Source organism: Vulpes vulpes, chromosome 12 (assembly GCF_048418805.1).
Source record: "Vulpes vulpes isolate BD-2025 chromosome 12, VulVul3, whole genome shotgun sequence".
NCBI classification, from domain to species: Eukaryota; Metazoa; Chordata; class Mammalia; order Carnivora; family Canidae; genus Vulpes; species Vulpes vulpes.
Window position 1 is genome coordinate 156,055,715 of NC_132791.1, and position 16,815 is coordinate 156,072,529.

Here is a 16,815-nt window from a genome sequence, read left to right on the forward strand (position 1 = left end):
CTTTGAAATGCGGGGGGATGAAGTATCTGTTCAAACTCGCACAGAGAAAATGAGTTTTTAATTACTTCTGCCAACCTCAGAACTGCGGTGTTGTGGCCTCAGGATTCTACCTGTAGGAGCGGGGGATAGGTTTTCCGTGGGGGTGGTTTGCAGAGGTGGGTGTGCCCGACCTTCATGGTATTTTGCGGAATCTTGGGCTTCGGAGTAAAAGTTCCTGAGAAGGGTCTGGGGAGTTGGTAGTGTTAGAAATCTTTAGTGTGCGGAGGAGTTAATCAAATATGTGCAGCTTCAAGGGACAGAAAGGAATGTTTTTTAGCCTCCCTCTGCAGCTGCTGGAAGCCCCCGATTTGATTTTCTTGTTCTATCCTGTTCTATCCGTAACCCACCCCCTCCCCCCAGGTCTTCTCATGCATTGTCTCAGCTCCCCCTGAACGAGGGGAGTCTGTTGTGCTGGACTTGAGCAGTGGTGGCTCTGAGTGGCTGTGTCTGTTGTCTTGTTGGTTAGAAGTTACTTTGTGCCACCCTGAGCAAATGACAGCTGAGGCTCTCCAGGTGGGAGGAAGGGGTGGCACTGATTCAGAGCCCATCAGGCCATGGAATTCAGACACCTTGAGTGAGATGGCTTGTCTGATGACTTCGCAGAACTAGCTTGTTTGTGATGGGGACAGGAGCACTAGACCAGGCGTCAGACTTCTGCCCTGGTGCCCATTTCCTTCAAGTGGGTTTCCGGCCCTGGGCCTTAGGCTCCTGACCTGGTGAGGGTTTCTACCCTGTATTAATACCAGTGACTACCCCATGTTTGTGTAAGGTGTTACTGGCTCACAGATGGCTTGTATGTCTGTTCTTGTGTAATACAAAGTGTCAGAGCGACTGCACCAAATTTTGGAGGGGGATGAGGCAGAGATATCTAGGCTCTCCTAGAGCTGAGATATCTACCCTCTCCTCCCCCCACTTGCAGGATTGGTGGACAGGTGCCTCTGTGAGGAGGGCTATTTCAACAAGAAAGGACAAGATACTTGGTTGTCTATAACTTCTCCTTTGGCTAATTGATATGCATTCTTTGGGTGGGTGGGTGGGGATGGTTCTTGCATAAGAATTCCTTGGGGGAGGGCCTGGATGGGAGTAGGGGTGAGATGGGAGAGGTAGGGGGGTGTAGGCTCTGGGCTCTGAGATTAAGAACCTGTAGGTTTCCTTTATTGCCAGGCACCCAGATTGCTCCATGTATGAATCATAGTCCTGACTTTGACAGTTTAACCTTTTTATGAAATGTAGCCATTTTGGGTGGTGGGGGGGTGGGGGTTGGTAAAAGGAGCACAGATGAAGCAGGCAGGGATTTTTATCCAGATTCCTGCCTATCCTATCTGGGCACCCATGCATAGGTTGTACCACTCTGCCCAAGCTTCAGCTGCCCCTTGCATAAAGTGGGGGGTAGCCGCCTGCCTTAGAGCACCATGGTCACTGCAAGCAGCCTCACGGGTGTGAGGCAGCCAGCACTCAGTAGGTGCCTGATCCATGAGAACTAACACTCTTACTACAGATGTGGGGCTTGCCAGAAGAGGTTGGTCCATTTTGTTTTCAAGCCTGAGTTTGCCCAAGGAAGACTGGAAATGTGGGATCGAATCTTTGGGAGACCTAGTGCCTTTAGCACCATACACTGTGCTCTTGCCGTTGGTACACAAGTGATAATTAGTAACCCGATCTTATTTTATTTTTCGATTGCAGCGTATTTTGGGACCTTTACTGTGCAGCTCCTGAAAGGCGAGACACTTGTGAACATTCGAGTGAAGCAAAAGCCTTTCATGATTACGTGAGTAACAAATTTTTAATCCTGGCAATAATTACAGGGTTGGATAGCTCTAACTTCTTTAGTACCAGAAGCAAATATACAGCCAATTGGCAATGGTCTTTGTTTTCTCCTGGCCTTTCTTTTTGTTCTGCTCACCTCTCTGCTGCCCTTGCTCCGTTCTAACTTGGTGAATGGTGTTTCATAACGTGGTAATTATGCAAAAGAGTGTAGATACCTATCTGGAGGATTAAATGGTGGCGTTCAGGGCTCAGCCATGTGAGGTTGATGTCGAAGTGGACAGTTAGCTGGGAAGGGATTGAGCCTCCTTGGTGTTGGTTTAATTAAAAAATTCACCACCACCACCACCACCACCACCACAAAAAAAAGCAAACATGAAACTTGTGTTTTGGAGCAGAAGGAGTGGTTGAGGGAGAGTTTGGTGAAATGGACTCCTTCCTTACTTTCCAGGGAGCAGTCTTTCAAATTGTTTTGGGGTGTGTGCGCATGTGCGCGTGTGTGTGTTTGTGTGTGTTGGAGGGCTCGTGCTGTGCCCACTAAGACCACGTATACTTTGAGGTACTTGGCTGGTCCATAATCTTGTGTTCAAAACGTTCTTGTGAAGATAGTTAATTTCATCACACCATAGCACTTGCTACCCTATCATTCATCCTCTACCTGGATGAGTTTCTTAAGATTTATGAAATGCTTATAAGAGTGATGTCTGCTGCATATCCATCTCCCATGGCAGTCCCCCTCAAAAAAAAAAAAAAATAGACTCCAAACATGGGTTGGAGTCAGAATTTATGATCAGATGAAACATGATCTGGGGGAGATGGGAAATGGAAGGGGAAGTGTCTGCAGTTCTTCCCAGCCTCCTTCCAGTCTTTGCTTCCCAATGGCCTTGTAGATGGGGTGTGTGCATGCATGCGAGCGAGCACATGCACATAAGAAAGAGGTGCTTTATTTGGTCTTGTGCTTTTTCATAAGGTGGGTGGGAATGGGTCTTCAAGCTCTAGAGCATGGAAATTGTTTCTTGAACATTGTCAGAGCTCACCTACCTGGCCAGGCCTTGTGTGTCCCCTGCATGCAGAGGTTGAAACTGGCTTAGGACACTAGAACCCATCTGGTTGAGTGTTACAAGTGGTCATATCCCATTACCATGAATGCTTTCATGGTGAAAATTTCTCCTGCACTACGGAGGAGTCAGAAACTCAGCTGGAGGTGCATTGGTTTTGAGAATATTTAATGGGATGAAATTTTGTTATGACTGAATGAAAAGTTAATGCCCTTGAAACAGAATGCTCAGAAAATGGACCAGTCCTTCTGCCCTCTCCAGAGCTGAGAAAGAGAAGCTGGCAAATGGCACTCATGGTCTGGTAAACTTTTAGTAGTAAAAGGTGAGGTGACTGGTTCTCTTGTGATGTGGTTCTTCTGGGAAAATCCGTGGTGATGATCATAGGGTTTCCTGAGCTAGAGGTTGGGGGAGGAGGCTAGGAGGTACGTTAGGCATATAAAAATAGTTGGTGAATTTGACCTTTCTACCTAGTAAAAAAAAAAAAAAAAATCTTGCTTTTTTTTTTTTTTCTTTCTTTTTCTTTTAAACGTACGGAGAGCGAATTCCTATATGGTCAGTCTTTGCTGTGCAAGTAGTTTCATTTTAGAGTGGGGGTTAGTGGATGTGCCTGTTTGAAGGAAATCTCATGGTAGAGGATGTCTATGCTATCTTTTGCAAGTTGTCAGAGAAGTTTAATAATTTTTAAGTTTGGTTCTCTAGTAAATGATGTAAGATTTCTGGCAGTTTGTGGTTTGTTCTGCCATCTTGAAACAGTATGGGTGGCAGGGAAAGCTTGATGGGTTTGCTTTCAATAATTTGTTAAGGAATGGTGGCATAATTATGGGGAGAGTACTGAAATTGGTGTAAATGTGTAGAAGATGCTACTAAGCGTTGAAGTCCTACTGATCGAGGCCCAAGATTCACAGATTTGGGGGGGTCAAAACCCTTTCTTCTTACTTTTTATTATTTATTATTTTATTTTATTTCATTAAAAAAATTATTTATTTATTCATGAGAGACACACAGAGAGAGGCAGAGACCTAGGCAGAGGGAGAAGCAGGCTCCTCGCAGGGAGCCCATTGTGGGACTCGATCCCGGATCCTGGGATCATACTCTGAGCCGAAGGCAGACGCTCAATCGCTGAGCCACCCAGGCATCTCAAAACCCTTTCTTTTTAGATTGGAATTCTCTTGGTGTCACTGGCCTGAGATTGAGGTTGTGTGGGAGCAGGGATGGAGTGATGAATGGAGACAGAGAGGGAACATCTGTATTTTATGGGGTGGCATTGGATTGCAGAGGTGACAGAGGAGCCCCTGGTAAATTAAGAGAAAATTGAGAAAAGGAACGCTCTCTTCTTTTTGTTCTTCTCAAATCTTCCTGTGTTCTTTCCATTCCCATGGCTACCATCTAGTTAGCCCTCATTCCTTCTTGCTAGAATTGCTGTTGTCTCTTTCCGGGCTCCCTTCCTCTTATCTGGAATGCATGCCTCTCTTATCCATTCAAATCCTATTCATCTTTTAACTCCTTGGTGGACTTTGGTGATAGTTTTCTGCACACTCTGATCACTCCATCTCATTGTCGATGGAAACCATCTATATAGAGTCTTTGCTGACGGCTTTCCATGTGCCAGGCCCCTGTGCTGGGTGCTTTGGTTTAGTCTTTCATTTCAAGCTGCCAGTGGTCGGGTGAGAGAAGGAGTTGCTAATTCCATTTTTCAGATGAGGAAGCTGAGGCAGAGAGGTTAATTTGCAGCTGAGTGGTAGAATGAGGATCCAGACCCAGGCCATAGCTAATTCCAGAATTGGTGCTCCTAACACTGTCGAGGCTCAGCCCTGCAGGTCCATAGCAAGTGTCATTTGTTTGTACCTATTCCGACTAATTTCTCTTTTAGGGTTGTCTTTCCAACCACAGCTTATTAATTTTTTCCATGCCAGAGCCCATTCATTGATCTACAGAGCTATTCATCTCTGTAGCTCCCACAATACCTTGCACACAGTAGGCATGCGTGCTAATTGAATGAAGGGGTTAAGGAGCTATGGGTGAGGAAAAAATAGGTAATTTGGGGGTCACTGAGTAGCCCGGCTTGGAGCAGCCATTGGAATATTGGAAGATACTCCTTTGGTGATTTCACCTTTGCCGAGTGATCTTGAGCCAGGCGATTCTGATGCTGGTAAACTAGTTACCTTACCTTACCTCTTGTTAATACGAGTGTGCAGTAACTGTCCTTCCATTTGCTGTTGAGGTGATTCAGAGATTCTCCTGGTTTGTGGGGGAGTCTGTGCAGCCCAGGTACCACTCAGGCCTTGGGGGGGTGTAGTGAATATTAAATGCTTTCAGGACGGGTGGAGGGGGCGTGCCCAGGTGCTGTGGGACTGAAAGGGTCTTTGGAAAGGACCTCAACTGGGAAGATCCTGGTCTCTGTTTTGGAGAAAAAATTTTGTGTTCCTGGCAAATTGCCACCTCTTCTTGATAGCAGTGTCAGGGATCAAGTGATCATGGGTCAAGGCCAGGCTGTGGGGCCTGAAATGAACCAGGTGACTCAGTGGTGAGGGGGCTTAAATTTTCTTTGAATTGGTGAGTTTTTATTTGAGTCACAGTCTACCGCCCCTCACCCCCTCAACACACACCTGACACGTTATTTGTAAGCATGAGTGCCCTGATGTTGACTAGGTGCAACGTGGAGTGTTAGGGCATTTGGTGTAGGAGCGGACTTTTTTTGAAAAATCCGTTTACCTTAAGTCAGAAGAGCTCTGACCCTGGGAGGAGGCTCATAGGGACCCTGCTGTCATTTCCCAGCTCTTCCGTCAGACCAGAGCTGTAGTTCTCAAGGGTATTTGGTAAAAGCCCTTGGGGTTCTTTGGACCCTGTTGTCTAGGTCCTGGCCTTTTGTGGAGTGGACATGCCCAGTGCCACTGGTGTCTCTTAAATCCAGTGGTGTCCTAGCCACCTTCTCTGCTTGGTTGTCCTCTAGGGTCAGTGTGGCTGGTAGAAAGAAGTGTCTCTGGTGCCTTCTTGGCTCCCCAGCAGCCCTGTCTCTCCTTGTGGTAGCTAATTGTGTGTTTTCTTCTTGATGGCAAGAAATGAGTGGAGTAGGGAAGAGCCTAAGGCGGCCTCTGAGCTGAAGGTGCTAGAGGGCAGCTGGGCTCCTTGCGCTGCTCACGTCACTACATTTCTCATAGCCCCTTTCAGCACGTGCTTGTGGTTTGGCGTCACGGTGGCCTTACTGGTCAGGTGTTACTAAGTTTCATCCCCATTTCACAGATGAGGAAACCGAGGCCTGGAGTTTAGATAGTTTGTCTAAGGGCATGTAGCTGAGTCGGGGCGGGGGTGGGGCATGGGGATGGGGTGGCAGAGCTTGGGCTAGCTCTTGTTGTTTAAGGTTCTGCTGCTCAGCTTTTGACAGCCCTCATTTGAGAACAGAATTTCGGCTGAATGGAGGAGGAAAGGGGTTTGCAGTTGACCCCAACTGTCTCCTGTACAGAGTCACTGAAGAAATGCATTTAGCAGAATTAGTCTGAAGTTCCTGAGAGGTGATCTACAGAGTCACTGGTGGAATTGGGACAGGAACTTGGGAAGGGAGTTTGTTATGGTGCAGTGGCCCATGTGGCAGGGAGAATGTGATAAAAGCTCTGGCCTTCCCTTCCAGAAAATACATGTGTCCCCACAAAGGAGACTTTGTACCTAATTTCGGAAGATGTGCAGGCTGCTGCTCCTAAGCCCCAGCCCTCCTGTGATTCTCAGGAAAGAACTGAGAGCATATACTAGACATGAGGTCCCAGAGAGCCCAAGTTTCTATGCTCTGAGGACCTGAGGTCCCTTTCTGTTCTGCTCTTGTGGGGCTGGCTCCCTTGCCCCTGTACCCCTGCAGCAGGACTCTGCTGACCCCTGACCCCGCTGTGAGCCTGTGTCTCCAGGAGCCTGTGTCTCCAGGCGGTGAGAGGGGATTAGGAAAGTGCCCCAGAGGCCTAGGCGGGGAAGGGAGCTGAGGTATTTGTGGCTCTGTGGCAGGGGTCCAGCGTCCTTGGTGGGTTTGAAATAGCAAAGTGATATTTGAGAGGGCTCTCCTTGGATGTGCTGAGCTGGGGTTCCTGCCAGGCAGGGAGTGTCCAAGCCCGCCAGAACCTTTTGGGGGCAGGGGAAGGCGGAATGAGAGGGGAAGGGCCACGACCTGACTCTGAGGAGCTGGGGAGTGCTCTCCCCAGAGATAAGCCAGCCTAGCCATCTGCCCAGAGGTCCTGGCAAGTTCACAGCAGTTGCCTTTGGCTCTGACCCTTGGCACCCTTGTGTGGCAGATTAAAAAGACAAAATACATACACACAGTTATTTCTTTCCCCACCCGCCTTGGAGCTTAGACTTTGTGTCGCATCCTTTCTTCGGGCTTCTACCCTGTTTGCTGCAATTCCTCTGACCCCAGAGGCTGCCAGACTCTTCTATCGGTGGCTAATTAAACACTAAATGAGTAACTGGAATTGCGTTTTGCCAGAACTCAGGCTGTGCGGCCACCTTAATGGGTTTCAAGTGGCGGCAAGACCCCAAATTGCAAATCCTTGCCCTTTATTTCAAGGTGGGAGGTGGGGCTGTGGCAGGGGCAGGGGGTGGTGGTGGTGCTAGAGTGGGGGGACCCAAACAAAGTTTTTGGCAGTGGTCACTTCATTTGAACTCCAAGACCAGCCGTGTGCACGTCTTTGCATAATGCCATCTTTGTTAGCTACGCATTTGCAAACTTGGACCGAGAGTTAGCTCTGTGCCAGCCAGTGCTCTGAAGGAGCCAGAGACACCCAGCTCTCCCCAGAGTGTCCCTTAGGCTGTCTTAATTTTCCAAGGGAAGCGAGTTCTCTAGTGGAGACCTCAGGCCAGAGCTGCCTTGCCCCCTTCCCCTGACTTTCCTGCCTGTGTGTATATATGCCCTTCCCTGCGCATGCGTGTGTGTGTGTGTGTGTGTGTGTGTGTGTGTGTGTGTGTTTTAAGAGGGAGAAGTGGAGGGGAGGTATGTGCGCTTGAGGGCCTGTCAGCCAAGATAACAGAAATGTTACACTAGCTGTAGCCTTTATAATAGCGTCTAGGGTTTAGAGTATTTAGAAAAATTAATCTTTTTTAGCTTGGTAATAATTTTGACCATGGCACAAGTGCATTAGATGATTCACATAAACTTCTTTAATACATGTTGCTAGGAGCTTACAGCAAATAGACAATAACGATGTGTTTGTTTTTGATTCGCCAGGGTAATGGGGTTTTTCTGGAGCCTTGGCGAGATGAGTTTTAGAGATGTTTCTCTCCCTGTGTTATGCTTTTCTCGGGTCTGCAATCCTCTGCATTTGGAAGGGTTTGGGCTCTGAGTGGTGGTGGGGACACACACCTAAGTTCCAGGCCTCACCGTCCTCTCCTGGTGGGGTGGATTTGCGGATCCTCTGTTCCTGCCTCTGCGGAGGGTGGAGTGATGATCCCTTTGCATGGTTGTTGAGAGTGAAGTATCCTATATGTCAATTGGTTGTCTGTCTGTGGCTTGTGCTTGGTGAGTTTGTTTACTTTCTCTTTGCAGCTCTAAAGTTGTCCCCCCAAACTTTTAAAATGATGGGGACAGCAGCGTATTTTTCTGGGAGAGCAAGCCCACCTGTAGGAACTTTTGGAACACTTGAATTTCCCAACAATGCCCTGCAGTGCCTGGGCTCCCCTGATGTGTCATGGGGTCTTTCCCTCCATACCAGCTGTCTTGTCTCATCCCTACAGCCCTGCAAGGGGCAGAGCGGGTAGTCCTGCCACAAGCTGGCCCTGATAAATGCTCCCCTGAGACGTCTGTACCCCTTATCTGTGTGGGGCAGAGGAGTCCTGTCCCAGTCCTGCACAGTGAAGTGGTAAGACCCACGGGGGCTTGCAACTTGACACCAGCAGAAATCTGGATTCAAGTTTTGGCTCCACACATTTTGTTACTGGGGGAGCCTGCACTTTTCAAGATCTTTCTCTCCACTGTGAAAAAAGCACAAGTGTCGTCCTTGCTTATCCTGCCCTGGAGTGGTCTAGAGAAAGGCAAGGAAGGAGGTTAGTTGTGCTCTGATGTGCTGTGATGTACAGGGATGGACAGGGTTGGAGGCTGCTCTGTTGGCGTCTTGTTGTCATCCTTTTTGGTGTGTAGCCTGCCTCACATTTCACTTGACTCTTTAGGCTTGGCGTCCTGAAAAAGGAGCCTTAGGAAGTGAGCTTGGGAAGGGATGTGTCACTGTCGCAGGTCTGTGGGAAGCTGGTGCCGGTGCATTGACTGCTTTCCCTTTGGGCTTCCTGGCCGAGCCTTAGGGAGACATTGGTCATTTGGCTCCCAGACCAGGAGCAGGAGGCACCGATGAGTTTTGCAGGGTTGATCCGGTTCACTGACTGCCTGTTCTGCTCATTGTCTCGTCAAAGAGGCAGATGCAGCCCAGGATGTGATAAGTGCGTAGAAAGCTTCGTGGGAGATGGTCTGGGTCTTCCGAGAGACCGAGATGCAGTCAGGACAGATGGTGGGAGGAGGTAAACAGTCCCACCCTCTCTGGCAGCCGAGAAATGTATTTAACATAAATGTACATAACAAGATTGGAGCTGATGGAACTAGAGGTCACCTCGTCATCTTACAAATAGGTAAACTGAGTTCCGGAGAGGAAAGGTGCCCCACCTGAGGTCACCAGTAGGACTCAAACCTGCAAACCTAATCCGGATCTGGGACTTTTTCCTTTGCCATGTGCTGCCTTGCTTCACTTCAACCTGTGCAAATTCAGGCACGTTAATGAGCCTCTCTGTTTCTCCGTTTCCCTCAGGTGAAAAATGGGGTTGATGAAGTATATCCTCTGTATAAGGTTGTCATGAGGGTTAAATGAACTTATGCACCTGTACGCACCCCTTGACCTGTAATAGGGCTTGGTGCAGCCAGTACACACCATGTACACGTGTGCTATCCTTTTTGTGACCTCACCACGGGGCCTGTATGGATCCTGGCCTTCTCACAACTAAAAGGGAGGCAGCTGGAGAATGGTCTAAGTGTGACAGGTGTATGCCTGTGGGCAGGAAATGTCACTGGCTGCCTCACCTGTTGATTAGTGCTCCAGATCCCTGGATTTGAATCTGCCTTCTTCAAGAACCCTTGAGCAATTGGAGGGTGAGGGTCACACACACACAGCCTCCAGACGAGCCTCCGTGTCTCATCTCATCCAGGGCTCTCTTGGGTGGTACCTGGACTGAGTTGTTCATTCAGTGTCCATTTCCTCTTCTTTTGGCCACATCTCTTGATGCAGGAATCTGGAACTTCCCTGCTGCCCCTTCTGACCCTTTCTCTGGTCCCTGCTTGGTACCACACCACCTGAGGTGGAGTTTTTGCTTCCACCCTGGAACGTGTCTGTCACCACTGGCCCTGCCAGGACCACCCCCATGGGAATACCCTTCCTTTCTTCTTTTCTTTCCACCTCCGGGAACTCTGTGTCTGTATTCACTTGCTACTTGCAGCCCAGAAGGAGAATGATTTGGGTCAAGGCTGTATCTCTCTCTTCCCTTCCCAACTCGTAGATTAAAAGCTCTTGAAGAGCAGGCACTCTTATCTCTACTACCCCGTGTGCCACCCCCCACTCCCGGGGCCTGTTGCAGAGTCTTCAATAAATCCCCACATTGGTGAGTTAGACTTGGGCGTTGAAAAGAGACAAAGGTCTGATCCTTGCCCAGGGATCAAGTATGTTAAATACACGTTTTAACGGAGATGGACAAGTGGTACATGGTAACGCATTGTTTTGCAAACTGAGTTGTGACCCATTAGTGCCTTGGGAAATCAGCTTAGTGGGTCATGACTGGCAATTACAAAAAATGAAACAACTGTATCACATGGAGTAAGCATAAGTATCGTTCTGGGAAACTTCTGTGTTCCGTGATCTCTGTGTGCTGGTAAATAAACGTGTGTCCTGGGTTTGCGAAGTAAAATTTGCCTTCTTGTGGGTCTCAGACAAAACTTTGAAAGCCACAAGCCCAGAGGAGGCTGAAGTGGAATCTTGGGATCCCCCATTGGAGTGACTTTGGCCAAATGGGGTCATGACCCTCCTGTAAGGAGGGAAGGATTCCCACCTCCGAGGGTTCTTGAGAGAATTGTTTCCCCACTATGCTTCTTGCTTCCAGGGTGGTGCTTGGTGGTTTCCTTGGTGGCCACCTTTGGTGTTTGTTGCCATATTCTTCATGCAGAGAACACGTAGAAGGTGCTCAGTGGATGCTTGCCAAATGCTGCATAAGCAGTGGCTCCCGCTTGAGGTCGGCAGCTCGTTCCTGCTGGCTGGCCACTGGGCAGCTTCTCCTGCCGGCCCTCCTGTGTGTCTGCGGGTCCAGGTGGCCCCTGTGGGGGGTGTTGTCTGAACATCTTCAGGGCTCAGGCTCTGGCTATGGCAGGAATGTTGAGAATAGGTCTCAGGGCATCACAGCTGACCCAGGCTGGCCCAGCCTCTCAGATTCTCCGTCCCCTCCCGGTGACCGCTGTTTGCACAGCTTCCAAGGCAGGCTTTGTGTCTCCCGCTCTTTGTGTGTTTGGGTGAAGCGCCTGACATTTCACTTCTGTTTCATAGTCCTCTGACCTTAAGAAGCACAGCTGCTCCCTGGGGCCCCCGTCAGAGGTTTTCCTCTGATCGTTCTCTCTGGTCACAAAAGGCCGCTGGAGAGAGCAGGCTGTGGGGTGGCACACCCCGCCCCTGCGGGGATGCTAGCTGCAGCTTGGTGAGCTCTTGGGGTAGGCAGGTGGGGCCTTGCACGCAGGACCCGACCGGGAGAGCCGCGGATGGTGGGCGGGTAGTCCCGGGTGGTTACTGCGGGCCGCCTCTGTGCGCTTGGTGGTGGGAGCTCAGGCAGTGTCACGGCTGGCCCGCGGGATTTGGACCCGGGTGACCAGAGTTCCGAGTTCTGATTCTTTCAGATGGCCTGGGGTAAGTCATTTGGCCTCTTGGGGCCTTAGTTGGTTCCTCCGTGATAGGAAACGCCATAAAGTAAGGCCTGGACTTTTTTTTTTTCTTGCCTCTCAAACATTTTAGAAGCTGGATGAGAGTGTGTAGAAATGGTTTATAAATTGGGGTTCCCCCATTGGGAAGGCTTTCTGAGATGCGAACAGACCATCAGATCGTAGAACATGTATTAAGAAGCAGCCTCTCAGTTTGCAGATGGGGAAACTGAGGCCTGAGTGGGATGGTAGCTCAGCAGGTCTGTGGCCAGATGGACACCTGATGCCCGTGGCAGTGGTTGAGTTGGAAAAGCCTTTACTGGGGAGGCAGGCGCCTCTGGGCCACCCGCTAGGAACTTTGCAGCTCTCTTTGGGTGATGCTGTGGGCTTCGTGGGGCTTCGGCCATCTGCTGAGGGGCAGACGGCCCAGTGGGCAGGCCTGGTGTGGGGCGTGTGCGTGCTGCTCTTCCTTTCTCGCTATCTTTTAGAAGGCTTCCAGTAGCAAGTGTTATCCTCTCTCTGGAGGCCCTTCCTCTTGGCAGCGCCGGCCGCCCGCTGCCCGCCAGCTCCCGCCCCGGGAGCCCGCTTGTGTTACACGGGCCGCCCCGGCCCAGGGCTCTGGTGGCAGGTGTCGCTGCGGATCTCCGGGCTGGTGAGCTGCTGCAGAAGGGATTTTACAGCATGACAGGGAATTTCAGCCACCACGTTATCTCTGAATTGGCCAATTGATGGTTTCAGCAGAGCATTTCAGCATCGGGGAAGCCAATACAATTTGAGTTAGTTGTGATGGCTGCCACTTTAAATACCGCAGTGAATTTCTGTCAGCGAGCTAATGCGTGGAATAGGGAATTGCAGAAAACTTGATCACCAGAGTGCATCAGTCGATTCTGACCCCAAGCTATAGAAAATGAACTTAAATCTAGTTGACTGTCGCCACATACTTTCTTTGGCATTATTTTGCTAGCAGCATCTTTGTCAAAGGGAACCTGAAGAGAAGAGATGAGGCAAAAATCACGGCGTGGGACTCTGGCTGCCGCTACTTGAGAGGGCCAACGATCTTCCATGGAAGGTTGAGCCATTAGGAGTTGGGGTGGTAGTTTCTTGCTGAGGGATAAGTAACTCAACTTACAGGGTTGTGGCTTAGTAATAACAGATCCCTGGTTTAACGAAGGAAACTCGAGTTTACTGAGCACTTGCTATGTGCCGAGAAAGTGTTCTTATTTAATTCTTGCCCCCTTGGGGCAATGTAGGGGACGTGATCTTCTTCCCCTTTCATGAAGGAAAGAACAGTTGAGAACAGTGAGCAAGTTTAAGTGCTAACTGTATGCCACGCACTGTTCTGAGTCCTTTAGGCTTTATCTCTTGTTCTCCTCCAAATAGTCCAGTGTTAAGTTCTGTTTCCATTTCCTATTTTGCAGAAAAGGAAACGGAGGTAATAGAGAGATCTAGTCATGTTGGAGGTGGACTTAAAAAAAAAAAAAAGTGCAGGGTGGCTGAGTGGCTCAGTCGCTTAAGTGTCTGCTTCGGCTCAGTCAAGTTCCCCGGTGTCCTTGGATCAATTTCCACCTGGGTCTTGCTCTGTGGGGAGCTGCTTCTCTCTCTGCCACTCCCCTTCCAGTTTGCGCACACATGCGTGTTTTCTCTCTCTTTTTTTTTCTCTCTCTCAAATACGTAAAATCTTTAGAAAAAGTGCTTTTCACTATCACACCGTGCTGCCTCCCCAGGAATTAGTACCAGATTTGGCATCTTTGCTGCCTAATTAACTGATGCCCCACTGCCCAGGCCAGGGTAGTTTGATACTGGTACTGGGAGGAGTAGTTGGGAATGTGTCCCGAGGGAGATGGGCAAAAACTGAAGCCCTGCCTGTGGGTCTGATGGTTCCTTACTGGGCTGGTTTTCAGTGACCTCGGCCAGGAGGAAGACTTGTTGCTTTAGGCCTGCATGCCCTAATGGGAGAGTTTCCCCATCTCTTCACTTACAAGGTCACTTTTTATTAATCCTGTCACCTCCTGTGGACTCCATGCCTGAAGATATTTCATTGGCAAATAGATTGCATGCATCGAGTCACTATTTTAATGAAGAAATGGGAGAAAGAAGAACTATGGAGTTGCTGATTAGAGCTGCTTTCAGCTCAGGGGATCTAGTGTGAGCAGGCCAGGTTGGTCGAATTCTGGTCAACAGAACACATTGGGAATTTTGGTTCCATTTCAGTTGAGGTAGACTTGATTTTTATTTATTTATTTACCCATGAGAGACACAGAGAGAGGCAGAGACATAGGCAGAGGGAGAAGCAGGGTCCATGCAGGGAGCCCGATGTGGGACTCAATCCCCTGACCCTGGGGTCACACCCTGAGCCAAAGGCAGATGCTCAACCAGGCATCCCGAGGTAGACTTGATTTTTGTTGAGCCTAAAAAAATATCAACCAGGCTTCAGGCTCCAGGAGGGTTTTCAAGGGACCTGGTTAGAGTCCTTTGGCTGGGAACCTGTGGCTTCCATCTGTGCTTTGTCCACCTAACAATGAGGGAGGCTCTTTCTAGGCTTGTTTTGGAATGGCCAGGATTAGGCTTTGTAGAGAAAAGACCCTCGTGTTTCCCCCTGGAGTCAGGAGGGGCACAAGGCAGAGTTATTTCTGGGTCATCCCTCCAAGTTCAGGCTGCTCAAAGCTTTCCTATAGGGAAAACCCACTTTGGAGGATGGGTGGCCCAAGGCTGGTAAGACTCTGTGTGGAAGGTTCCCATCTCCAGAAGATGCTCCTGAGACCTCCAGCCCCCTCCCCCGCAAATAGTTCCCTACTGCTCTCAGCTGGCTTACAGTGGAAGAGATGGATCCCTGGGGCAGAAGTCCTCTTTCACAAACAAACTTCCCCACTTACTGGCAGTGTAACCTTCAATCCAGCATTGTCTTCTCTTTGGGCTTCTGTTTCCTGATTTGTAGCATGGGGGCAGTGAATTCTGAAACAGTGGTGACCGGCATCTGATGCACATTTACCTTGGGCCGGGTGCTGTGCTTGGGTATGATGTTTAGTCCTGGTGAATATTTTTATCCCTTTCTTTGGACAGGTAAACCGAAGCTTAACTGGTGATGAGGTCATTAAATAGGGAAGTCAGGTTTTGAACCCAGAGCCTCTGTCCTAGCCTTCAAACCATCCTGTTACTCTAAGAAACTTTAAGATGACTTTAGGAGTTGGTGGAGACCTTGGGGTAAAAATGCACTTTGAAAGAATTGGATTGTTTCAGAAGAAACGTATAAGCGTTTCTTTAAAAAAAAAAAAAAAAGATGTCAGTGACAGTTTGCTTCCCAGTGAGATGAATGCAGATAAACCTATTTTGACTGTTAACTTACTTTGTTGCTTAAAAGCCAGTGACATGTAGCGTTGAATTTATTTTTCTTCACAACGTTTAAGTGTTTGCCACTTCTTGAGTGACGTGTGTGAATTTGGGAATTGCCTGTACTTTGGGAATGTAGGCCGCTGCTCGCATTTCAGGCTTTCGCCTTAGGAGGGACTTGGGGGAAGGTGTGTGCGGGGCTGTAGCTGAGAAGTGGCTCGAGAGCTGTGTGTGTACCTGTGTCTCAAGATGTTGCCGGAGCCAGAGCCTGCTCTGAAGTTGGGGTCACGGTGGAGAACTGATTGCAGGAGTCTTTGTGACTGGAAGCCTAAATATTTATTCTGTTCTGTCCCTAATGAAAACAAATTGTCAACAGTTGTTCAGTAACTGACTAAATTAAAATCTGTAATTAGTCAATTAGATTAAAGAGTTGGCACAACCTGATTGTATCATGCTGGTTAGGTTATTAAGAGAAAGGGTGTGATTTTTAATTACTGAATGCTAATTTTGACAGTTTCAAATAGAAACAGACGTGTTTTTTCCCCCCTTTCCCTAATTCTGAATGGTTTGGAAAGTAAAGACACTCAATGTGTAAATTATGTTTTGTTTTGTTTTGTTTTGTTTTTTTTGAAGGAAAATAATCAGTGAACACCCTGCCATAGAGTAGGGGGATTTTAGTTAAGAGGCCACATTGGATTTCATTGGATGGGTTAGCTGGAAATCCTTCCTTTCTTCAAGGATGGATGGCCTGGTGTTTGGCAGCTTTGTTTTTGCTTTAAATGAGAAGTTGGATCTCAGCTTCAAGTAGTCGAGTCATTGAGTTAGAGTTCTTTTTAGGATCCTCCCTCGTTTCTCACTTCATGGGGCTTTTCTGACCAACATCCCAGAAGTGATGGCAGCAGGAGACAGAGTCTAATGAGGAAAGGGCTGTGTATGGGATGTGTGTGGGACTCAGAGACCTCAGCACACGTGAATAACTGCATCTGACTTTTTGTAAAGAATTTTCTCATAGACTAGGCAGCCATGTGAGAGTTACCTAAGTTCTTACTGCTCTGCTTTATGGATGAGGCAAGGTGAGGGTGTAGGAAGGAGGTACCCAGGTGTAGGGTAGTGGGAAGGAGCAGACAGGTGGGTGGCAGTGGGGCTGTGTGCAGGCAGGCATGCCGGAGTTATGGAGTTATGTGGGCCAGATAGGAGAGGGGCTACCTGCTTGGCAGGAAGATGGGGTCAGAAGGTAGGGCCCACTGATTAATTTAGGGGTATAGAAAGCCAGCGGAGAGTATAGGATGAATGGAGTAGGCTGATTTTAAAATGGAGAAAGTCCTCTATTTTTTTCTGGGGGATGCTATCTCATTGCCTCCCCTGCAAACACTGGAATACAGGTTGTAAGCAGTCTTGGAACTGGGGGTGAGATCTGAGCTATTTCTAGACTCCAGCATAGCCTGGATCCTCTCAACTGCTAGAAGAGCCTTCCTATCTCCCTGCCCTCCTCCTCAGCTTCTGGGAGCTCACATGTGGTCAGCCCTGGGGGCTGGGCTGTAAGGCGCTCTGCACATAGGTCATGTTATCTGGAGAGCCTCAAGCTATTGAAGAGGTTCAGGGGCCTTGCCTCTCATTGCCCTGGTCCTGTGGTTAGTGACTGTGGGTTGAGGGTCTAACCCCATTTCCCCAGCCAAGGGGCTGCTGTTTCCTCATGGCCTATTGGGCGTTGTCCCTGTTTTG

General features: G+C 48.9%; 1 protein-coding gene across 6 annotated transcripts in view; it reads left to right on the top strand.

Annotated features, from left to right (window-relative positions):
- The window catches only part of SSBP3 (single stranded DNA binding protein 3), a 164,915-nt gene that overhangs the window by 2,434 nt on the left and 145,666 nt on the right, over positions 1-16,815 (top strand). For all 6 annotated transcript variants that reach the window (XM_072730839.1, XM_072730840.1, XM_072730841.1 and 3 more), the window contains exon 4: positions 1,723-1,807. In XM_072730839.1, coding sequence (XP_072586940.1) covers positions 1,723-1,807 — 85 coding nt within the window. The remainder of the gene's footprint in view (positions 1-1,722; positions 1,808-16,815) is intronic.